We start from the raw sequence: 9,537 nt of genomic DNA, 5'->3' as shown, positions 1-9,537 counted from the left end.
AATTTTTATTTTTGTCAGAACGATAAAAAAAAGACCAACATTTGTTTTTTTAATTACAAAACTTAATAAGTAAATTTGTTTGTTAATTAAAACTGAAATCAAGCATTTTTTTTGTAAAGATTTTATGAAACAAAAAAAAGGTATTTTTTATTTCAGAAAATCGTTCTTAGTATGTATATCGGATCACTAAGGTATGTTCGGGTCAGGCAGGCTAATAATCGGTTTTTAAGGTATGCTTGGATCTGGGAGGCAGAGGAACTGAACCTGGTAATCCAAACACTTGCCGTCATTTTCACTGTTGACGCATCGGAATCCGCCGGAGGCGCTCATGTGCACTTTGTTGCCCGACTCAGATATGTGGCTGGAATGTTTTAAGTTTTTGTTTTAAAAAGTGTTGGTTTTATTTGATTCAAAAGTTTACTTGGGTTTTCAGCAAACTCTTAATGCACTTTGTGCTGCAAATATTATTAAACAACTTAATAGTAAAACCAATATACTTGGATTTAAAAAAAAGCCTAAAGTTATGTTTTTTAATTTATCGAGTACATAAAAAATACAAAACATATGTTTCTTACGTTCCGTTAGCGAGCAAGACGTTTGTGGCGATGGGCACGCAGTCACTGACCTCTTCTTCGCCATCGTCCTTGAACGCCTGGAACATTTCGTAGTCCGCCTTGAAGGTGGGCTTGTCCCTGTTTAGCCAGCTCGTCCATTTTGCGTCCGGGGCATTAGGATCTGTTCGAATAATCTTTCAAATAAAATTTTCAAATACTTGTCTTATAAAGAACCTTTTTTTTCAGCTCTACTTTAAGTTGTACTTCAATCCATAAAGCTCAATTTACAGTTTAAGCTTAGACATTTTTAATGGAATTATTTAATGAATAAAACTGTTATGTTTTTTAGAAGCTTATTCATTCTTTGCGAGAGACTTTTTTTCAGTTTTTGTATTTACTTTATTACTTACCTGTTTTGCACAACCAGCGAACCTTGAAATCCTTGCATTTTACCTTCTTCTTTCCTGGCTGATCTACATTCCTGCATCTGAGTCCTACGGAAGCGGAAAAGACAAACAACTTATTACGAGATTGGGTGATAAATCTGTAAATTTTTTTTATACTTGTGAGGGCAGTTATGTAACTTGAAGTTTTTAAATATGCGCCTTTATAACCTACATTTGCGTAATTTTAATTTAATTAAATTAAAATAAGCTTTCTGACTATCAAATTTGATTTGAGGTAAAGCTTTTAACAAGGGTTAAATTAGTTGATCATAACAAAATTAATTATATTCAGAATATTAAAAGTTTACAGCTTTATAAGATTTTATAGTTAATGCTTGTTTAAAAAAGTGAAATTTGTAAATAGTTTGTGATTGAGAAGTAAATTATTAATAACAATATTTATAGTCTTTTTTACTCAATTTAGCCTTTTTGTTTTTAAAATTTATAGGGAAATTCATTTTGTTTAAAAATTTGTAACTAGTTTAAAAGGTGCTTAGCTTTTTATTCTTCGCGAAAATAGTACATAATTACTGTTATGAAAACAAAAAATGTTTAACAGACCTTTTTAAAATGTTGCCGCTAAACTATTTTGCTTCAACTTTTATTTTTCTGTTTTAAAGCGGCAATATAAAAAACTCTAACCGATGCATTAGTTTCACGACGCCTTCGAAAAACTAAAGTGGAAATCGTTTAACAAGCTTCCCGCTTTAAACTAATGTACTTTTGTCTTAAAGAGTAATTTTTACTAATAAAAAAATACTCAAACCTTGGTGAGTCAAAATGTCAAGTTTTTTTTTCTACACCTTATTATTTTAAATATAATAACTACACTGGCATACCTGCCATCAGTAAGCCTTGCTTCAATAGCCACCGGGTTCTTGCACACCCTTTTCGGCCATTTCTTCCTTATGTTAGCCAGTGTTTCGTGGTCCTCTTTAAAAGTGGGATTGTCTCTGTCGAACCATTGAGACCACGTGTAACCATTACCTACAATTTTTGTTCATTTGTAAACAAATTTGATTAAATTGTGGTATGTTTTGTTTTTTGTATAAACTTACTTGCTGTAGTAAGGCTCAAATAGCCGAAGGCCAGAAGAATTGCCAAACAAAATTTCATTTGAAAGCTTCTATTTAAAATCTAAATGAAAGGTCGAACATTAATTTATCTTTTTTTTTTGCTCAAAAATTGAAAATAATGATAAAAGCTTTGCAAAAGCCTTCGTGGTTTAGCTATATAATAAAACAATATTTCTAAATTTCACAATTAAGTAAGTGAGACCAAATTAAGTTACCTGAAATATTTTTGCATAAAGTTTTTATAAGTTAAAGTAGAATTTTTTACATTTATATACCAAATATAAAGAAAGCTTATTTTAATTCTATAAGAAAAACTATTTATAATACCGTAATTATAATAGTAAGTATATATACTTTTTAAGTTCGTATACTATTTGCTTCGGAGTTTAGAAGTATTTTTATTTTATTTTCAAAATAATAAACTAAGTTTAATAAAAAAATAATTAATATTACTTTTTTATTACAATATACGAAAAAAAAAAGCTTGAAAAATTGTATTTACTTAAAAATTATATTTCAAAAGTTTTTTCTTCTTAAATAGTTTACATTTTATTTTAGCGATTATTTACAAAACTATGTTAGAAATATATTCATAGGCTTTATAAGAAATAAACAAAAGTCGAGTACAAAAAGTAATAGTGCACAACAAACTTTTTAACTTACATTTGAAATTTGTTTACTAAAGTAATAACTATCGTTAGCAATTTCTAAACAATTAAGTTCTTTTTTTGAAAAGTTAAACACTGTTTTTTACGTATGTTAACTTTTTATTTTATGAAACTTGTAGTTATTGAAAGTAAATTTTATTTCAGATGCACAGTTATGTTATTTAACTAGTTTACAAAACATTAATTTTCTCATATAGTTTTTAAACTATAACTTTATGCTATCACTTGGTATCTATTATTTTATGACTTAAATAAGTTTATTTACAGAAGAACTAGAAAAGTATTTAAAGTAGACATTTCAATAACCAAAACCTTTTTAAGTATAATTTACTAGAAATTTTTATTTAATTAACAAAGCTTTATAAATACAAGTTTATCTTGTGTTCTATGCACTTATTTTTTTAATTAGTCATAGCTTTTGACTTCTCTACATATGTAACTTTTACTATAAAAAGGTAAAATAAAGACGGCTTTTATATAAAAAAGTTCTTCTAATTTTTTTTTATCACTTTTACATAAAAAAATAATATAAAGGTCAATTCTATGAAATAAATCTTATTTTGACTTAAGACGTAATAAGTAACCAAGAACCAGGTTTAACTTGTTTTTGGTGCCCGATATATCTCAATCGTTACCGCAACAAACCTTAAAAGTTGTGGCCTCAAGTGAGATGTGTGGTACTTGGAATTCGAACTTTTGTCTAATATAGTAACAAACTCAAACTTGTGTGGTGTATTTGCAGCAGTTGAACGACATTGATAACAAACATTCTGCAATTGTTAAAAGTTTTTAAACCTATTTTCGCAGAAATTTTAAAGCTTATTAATTTTGATTGTGTTATCTCTTAAAATGTGCTGAATTTCGAGAAAAAAATTTACGGAGAATTTATAAAAAAAATGCGTAAAGCTAGTTGTTAAGTTGAAAAAAATGTGTTTTTGTCGAAAGCTTAATTTTCAATCAAATTAATGAAAGTTATATATAAAATTCGACAGTGAAATGTTATTTCATCTAAAATACAAACTACTTCAGTTGAGTTTTTTAGAATTATTTACACTTTTTAATATTTTCAAATGCTTTTTACATGAGACTTTTCATGACTTCATAAAATTTTAAGCTAAAAGTACGCGTTTTGTATATGCTTAAACTTTTTTATTATTTATTGTTACTTAATAGTGTTTGTATTAGACAAAAAACATTACATATTAAATAAATAACTTAATAAACCATTATATACAATATAATTTTTACCTAACATAGTATTCTTTAAGCTATGTAAAGTTCGTCCAAATGTTGTTATAATTTATTTTTTGGAACTTTAAACCGGAAGTATAAAAGCAAATCTGTTTTATTTATGATTGTTTTGAAAGTAAAATGCATAACACTTTATTACTAATAATAAATTCTAAACGTGTTATAAATTGGTTTGATACAAACATTTTGAGTTTGGTTTTAAATTATACAAAAGTACTTGATGTAAAATTCCAAATATTTTACTCGAGGCAAACTTTAGAGAACGCTTAATATTTATTGGACATTAAAGTCAGTTTTGAACTAGTTACAACCACTAACTTCTCACTAAACTTCATTCGTTTCTATACAAAAATTAGACTTTGATTGTTTTTATATTAAAGTGAAAGTCAGGTAGAATTTGTTTTATACAAAGTTGTGTTTCGACTTTGTTTTCTAATTAAAAGTTATATTTAGAAAAGATAGAAATTAAGTTGCTCCATGAAATAAATGTTCAGCTTTAGATATTTAATAAATATTAGTTTTTAAAGCTTTAGCTGGTAAAAACTATCTTCTTGATTTTATATCAAAACCTAAATAATTTTTGATAATTTGTAAACAAATTAAGCTTAGTTGTAATTTTTTATGTGAAATTTTTTTTGAAAATTATTATTACAGAAGAATATAAACTATATATATCTTTGTAAAGTTTTTGAAACTAAATTCAAACCTAATCAAAATGTTTATTTTACAAAGTATTTTTCTATTAATACAAAAAGTCTTTATATAAATTTTTTTTTTTTTTGATACATCTCAATTTAAGCTTACAAGCTTATTAAAGCTTGTAAAAAAAATCAACTTACGGAAATAACTTTCAAATTTTTGAAAAATAAAGGGTTTAAAAACTGCACAAATGATACTAGTTTTTGTTTTTTACTGTTAAAAATGTTTCTGTATACAAATAAACTGACAGTTTGTAAATTTAGTTAAATACAATTTTATTATGTTTTTCGAGATAAGTTGCTTAAAAGTCGAAAATGATTCAAAAGTTAAATTTGCAGACAATTTTTTTTAGTTACAAAAATTAACTTAAAGAAGTGTTTTTTCACAAGTTTACAATAAGGGTTTATAATAACAAAACTAAAATACTTTTTTTATTTTAAAAGTAGAGGGAACCTTTTAAGTTTTAAAAATGTTTAAGTATTTAAAATATAAACTTAATGTTAAATAAAACTTCAATAGCTACAAAGTTCTTTAATAATATTTATTATATAACTTGATATCTGTTCGAATATAAGTACGCAGGCAGACTTTTAATTTTTAAAAACAGTTTTAAATATGCACATATTTTAATACTTGATACTTACCTGGTTTAGTTTAGAGTAGAAATTTTTAAATGACTTACACTATATTTTTTTTATGGTTACATAAGTTTTTTAAGTCCCTAAAAGGAATGAAAACTGTAACATGAAAAAATTTATAAATGTTCTTTATAATTGTTTTTTTAGTTGGGTTATTGAAAATGTTAAAAATTTTTAGTCCATCTTTAATTTTTTTAAAAGCATTGAACTAAATTCAGTTCTTCTAAAATAAACAATACCAGCTAAAAATAGTATTAAAATAGTTTTAACTCAGAAACGAATTACTAAGCTAAGTTGCTGCAGAAAAACTGCTATACATCCAAATTTTTTTACAAAGAAAAAATTAGCACGTTTGACGTTTTAAAATATATATTATAATCTTAAAAAATCAAATAACTTTAGAAATAACTTAAATTTAAAAAGGGAAAGTATGTTTCATTATGAATATTCTCCATGATTTTTTCATTATTAACTTTTTTCATGTAGCATTTAGATTACAACAAAATCAATCAAATGAGTTACATTTCGTTATTTTTGTTAGCGTTCAGCTGTTTCGCTGTGACCACAGCAGGTATGTTTATTCAAAACATTAAAAACAAATCTAACTTTTGTTCAAAATAAAATAAAACTCAATATTGTTTTAACTAAAATTAATTTAATTACCATCTCAACAAAATAAAATTATCAGATTACAGCTGGACACAGTGGTTCGACAGAGACGACCCATCGGGAACCGAAGACAATGAAATGCTGTCCTATATAAAGAAGCAGTTTGTTGGTAAAGTTTGCTCGAGACCAACAGCTATTGAAGCTATGCTTGTCAATGGAAGGTAAAATGAACTGTTTGATAAAAATTATATTACCAAGTTTACTAAAAAATTATCTCTTTTAATTGGCTTGAAATTTTTTTCTAAGTAATAAAAATATTTAAAACTTAAAAATAAACTTCAGTTGAATATCAAGTATGAATTTTTAATAGTAAAATTGTAAAGTATCTAGTGACTTTTTTGTAATTTGTAAACTACCTTTTTGTATTACTTGAAAAAGAAACCTATTGAAAAAAGTTTAAATAAAAAAAAGTTAAAATATTTTCATTAACAAGATCAGTTATATGTAACTCAAAGAAAAACTTACTTTTTAAAAATTATCACAATTATTTTGACATAGTATAAACATTTTTATAAAAAAAAAATTAAACGTATTTAGCCACGAAGATTGTGTCTTTAATGTGCTCGATATTTACTTTTATTCGATTATTTTTAAAGTCATTGTATGATTTTGTATGTATCATATTGTAATTATACAAAATCTTTTAAATTGCATATGAAAAAGGTATATTAAAAAAAAAAAATTTGAATACCACAGTAACTGTTTAAATTAATAATACCTAAAAGAGAAGTTTCTTGAATTAAACGTTTTTTTTTCATAAACACACTACAACTTACTATTTTATCAGACACTACACGGAATCGGGAAACGTGATATCGATGTCACCGCTTTTTGGGCTCCGATGCCGCAATTCAGATCAGAAGGGAAAAATGTGCGCTGATTTCAAAGTTCGCTTTCTGTGCGATACAAGTCAGTAAAAAATATTGAATAAAACTAGCTAAAGAATAAAAGTATAAAATTTTTGTAATTAAATTTTTTTAAGGAGTATAAAACTTTAACAAAACTGTTTTTTAAATATTGAAAAAACATGGCCGAAACTACGTACAAAAAGTACAAGAATATTTAGAAGTAAAAAAAATATCATAAAAAAACATTTAAGTATTTCAAAGAGTTCTCTTGGAGCCAGTGGATAGATAGAGACGATCCGTCGAGAACAGGGGATTGGGAGACTCTGAAAGACATCAGGAAGAAGTACAAAGTTTGCAGCAATCCTGTGAAGATTGACGCCAGAATGAAGAAAAATTTGTTGGTTCCAATTGATTTTGTTTGGTACCTCAAGTAGTTTTTGTGTTTAAAAAGGTAGCAGGAGTGTTTGAGTATTGGAAGCAATTATTTTTAGAAGTTATTTGTTATAGTTAAAACAGTCTTTGTGTCAGCTGCCGTCATTTATTACAAGAATATAACTTAAAATACCCTGTTGATGACCTACTAGGTGGTATTTGTGATTGAAACAATAATCTAGTTAGATTTTTATAGTTTATATTATCAGTGTAGTTTTCAAGTATATTGTTATACTTACTTTAATCCAATAGTTTTAGTGATTAAAAAAACAAGCTTAAAATATTGATTTTTTTTACTTTGTTTAAACACAAACATTACACATTTTTTTCAAAATTTACTTTAATAATTAATAACTTTTATTGATGTAAACATAACTAAAAAGTTTTCTTAAAATACTTCTTTTATCTTTTGATACGTATGAAAACATTAAAATAAGTTATTTGACCGCACGAGAATAAAATTGTTGAAACTGTTTAAAAAACTAATAATATGTTAACTTTACTAGTGATCATAAAGTAAAGGTTTTTTGTAATTTTATAACAGTAAAAGTTACAAGTTATCGGGAAACTTTGTTGTGGTGAGTCCTACTTTCGGTCTTCAGTGTCTCAACTCAGTGCAGCAGAGGATGAGAAGAAGAAGGTGTGAAGATTTCATTGTTCGCTTCCTTTGTGAAGAGAAAAGTTAGTAAAAAAAAATTTACAAAAGTTACTCATTTCTTGTATCTAGTTCCAATAATCGAAAGAAGTTTAGATAAAAAAATTATGAGTTTATTCTTTCAAGGCTTTATTTGTTTTCTAAAAATCAAAACATATAATAAAAAAATTATTATAAGCAGTAGGATAATGCTTTGATAATATTTTATCATTAGTTTGAAAAACTTAAAAAACCTACATTTAAAAATATTACACAAGACATATGTTTTGAAACATATAAACACTTATGTTTTGTGAACTTTTTAAGAAATATTATTTTGTAATATAGGGCGTGCTAAAACTTTGAGTATATAAATAATACCTAATAAGAGGCTTACAAACAATTTAGACAGTATATACTATTTTTTTCATAAAGTTTAATTTTAATAAAAATCAAACCTACGATATTCCAATTGTACATTTTCTAAATTCATTTACTTCACAGCTCCAGGTCCAGTGGCCAAATGGACGCCATGGCTAAACAGGGACAGACCGTCTATGAAGGAAGACCACGAAACAATTCAAAGTTTCAAGAAAGATGGGAAGGAAAATTCGATAAAGGATTGCGTACCGATCGCCACTAATGTCGTGCTTGCTAACGGAAGGTGAATCAATTTATTTGTTTTGTATTTCAAAAATGCTTGAGAACTAAATACTTATTTAATGTTTGTTGCAAAGTTAGTTATTGTTTAGAGCTTTGACTGATCTAGTAAATTACTGTGGCCAACAAAAAGCATTAGAATTTTGATGAAAACATAATTGTAATAAATAAAATTAGCCCTGTTCTGAACATTTAAAAAACAATCAACAAATTGTAGACTAAAAGGCATTAAAGTTTTTCTGAAACTTTATTTAAATAGATAAAGTTATATATTAACAAAACAAAGGCACGCATCCGAGTCGGGCAACAAAGTGCACATGAGCGCCTCTAGCGGTTTCCGGTGCGTCAACAGTGAAAACTCGTACTGGAACCAGTGCAAGGACTTCAAGGTGAAGTTCCTCTGCCTGCCCGAAGATTACAACCCCACCCTTCCCCCATACATCCAGCTGAAGCCCCACCCCTTCACATTGTCCCCCATATTCACAGTTTCGCCCATCACCAAGTTCACTAAGTTCACGCCAATCACTCGCATTCCTCCGTTTAAGTTTTCTGAATTTGAGATTAATTTAACACATTAACAGATTATTTTGACTTGCTCTCTTAAAGACGTGTAATGTGTTTTTGCTTTGGAATGGTAAAATAAAATTTTAACGTCAATTATTAATCATTTTAAAAGTTTTTAGACGCTATTGACAACTTTTGTTTTATATTGATCTACAATAAACTTTAGTTCATAAAAGTTTTTTTTTTTTACTTTTTTAGTGTAAGTATGTTACGTCAAGTTTTAATAATTTCTCAGAGGTTTTTGTTTGTAAAACACACAAAATTGTGCTGTCGCTCAAGGTTAAAATTTAATATGTGATGTAATTTGTAATGATACAGATTGGCATAAGTACGGTCTCTGCGAGATCAAGACCAATCTATGTTAGAAAACTTGCAGCTTCATTGAGTTTGTGTTTGTT

The 9,537-nt window shown here is 26.8% G+C and overlaps 2 protein-coding genes across 2 annotated transcripts; one reads left to right on the top strand and one right to left on the bottom strand.

The window, feature by feature from the left end:
* Positions 1 to 225: 225 nt before the first annotated feature.
* On the bottom strand, positions 226 to 2,116 carry LOC145845204 (uncharacterized). The gene is made up of 5 exons (XM_082952627.1): positions 2,059 to 2,116; positions 1,840 to 1,987; positions 965 to 1,098; positions 576 to 735; positions 226 to 361 (listed from the first exon to the last, which is right to left on the bottom strand). The coding sequence occupies exons 1-5, from the start codon at positions 2,114 to 2,116 to the stop codon at positions 226 to 228; spliced, it is 636 nt and encodes a 211-aa protein (XP_082808753.1).
* Positions 2,117 to 5,845: 3,729 nt separating this feature from the next.
* On the top strand, positions 5,846 to 9,153 carry LOC145845203 (uncharacterized). The gene is made up of 7 exons (XM_082952626.1): positions 5,846 to 5,903; positions 6,021 to 6,162; positions 6,789 to 6,910; positions 7,111 to 7,279; positions 7,826 to 7,962; positions 8,420 to 8,579; positions 8,862 to 9,153. Exons 1-7 carry the CDS (start codon positions 5,846 to 5,848, stop codon positions 9,151 to 9,153), a joined length of 1,080 nt encoding a protein of 359 aa, XP_082808752.1.
* Positions 9,154 to 9,537: the final 384 nt, after the last annotated feature.

The sequence above is a fragment of the Thalia democratica genome, chromosome 9 (assembly GCF_965202585.1).
Source record: "Thalia democratica chromosome 9, ktThaDemo2.hap1.1, whole genome shotgun sequence".
NCBI classification, from domain to species: domain Eukaryota; kingdom Metazoa; phylum Chordata; class Thaliacea; order Salpida; family Salpidae; genus Thalia; species Thalia democratica.
The sequence above is the reverse complement of the archived record's forward strand: the minus strand, read 5'-3'. Positions and strand labels throughout refer to the sequence as shown.

Coding starts and splice junctions, on each gene's coding strand:
- LOC145845204 (XM_082952627.1), bottom strand. CDS start 2,116: ATGAAATTTTGTTTGGCAATTCTTCTGGCCTTCGGCTATTTGAGCCTT. Junction 1,099..1,839: donor GCAAGGCTTACTGATGGCAG/GTATGCCAGTGT, acceptor AAAAATTTACAG/ATTTATCACCCAATCTCGTA. Junction 736..964: donor TCGCTGGTTGTGCAAAACAG/GTAAGTAATAAA, acceptor TTATTCGAACAG/ATCCTAATGCCCCGGACGCA.
- LOC145845203 (XM_082952626.1), top strand. CDS start 5,846: ATGAGTTACATTTCGTTATTTTTGTTAGCGTTCAGCTGTTTCGCTGTG. Junction 6,911..7,110: donor TCGCTTTCTGTGCGATACAA/GTCAGTAAAAAA, acceptor AGTATTTCAAAG/AGTTCTCTTGGAGCCAGTGG. Junction 8,580..8,861: donor GTCGTGCTTGCTAACGGAAG/GTGAATCAATTT, acceptor AACAAAACAAAG/GCACGCATCCGAGTCGGGCA.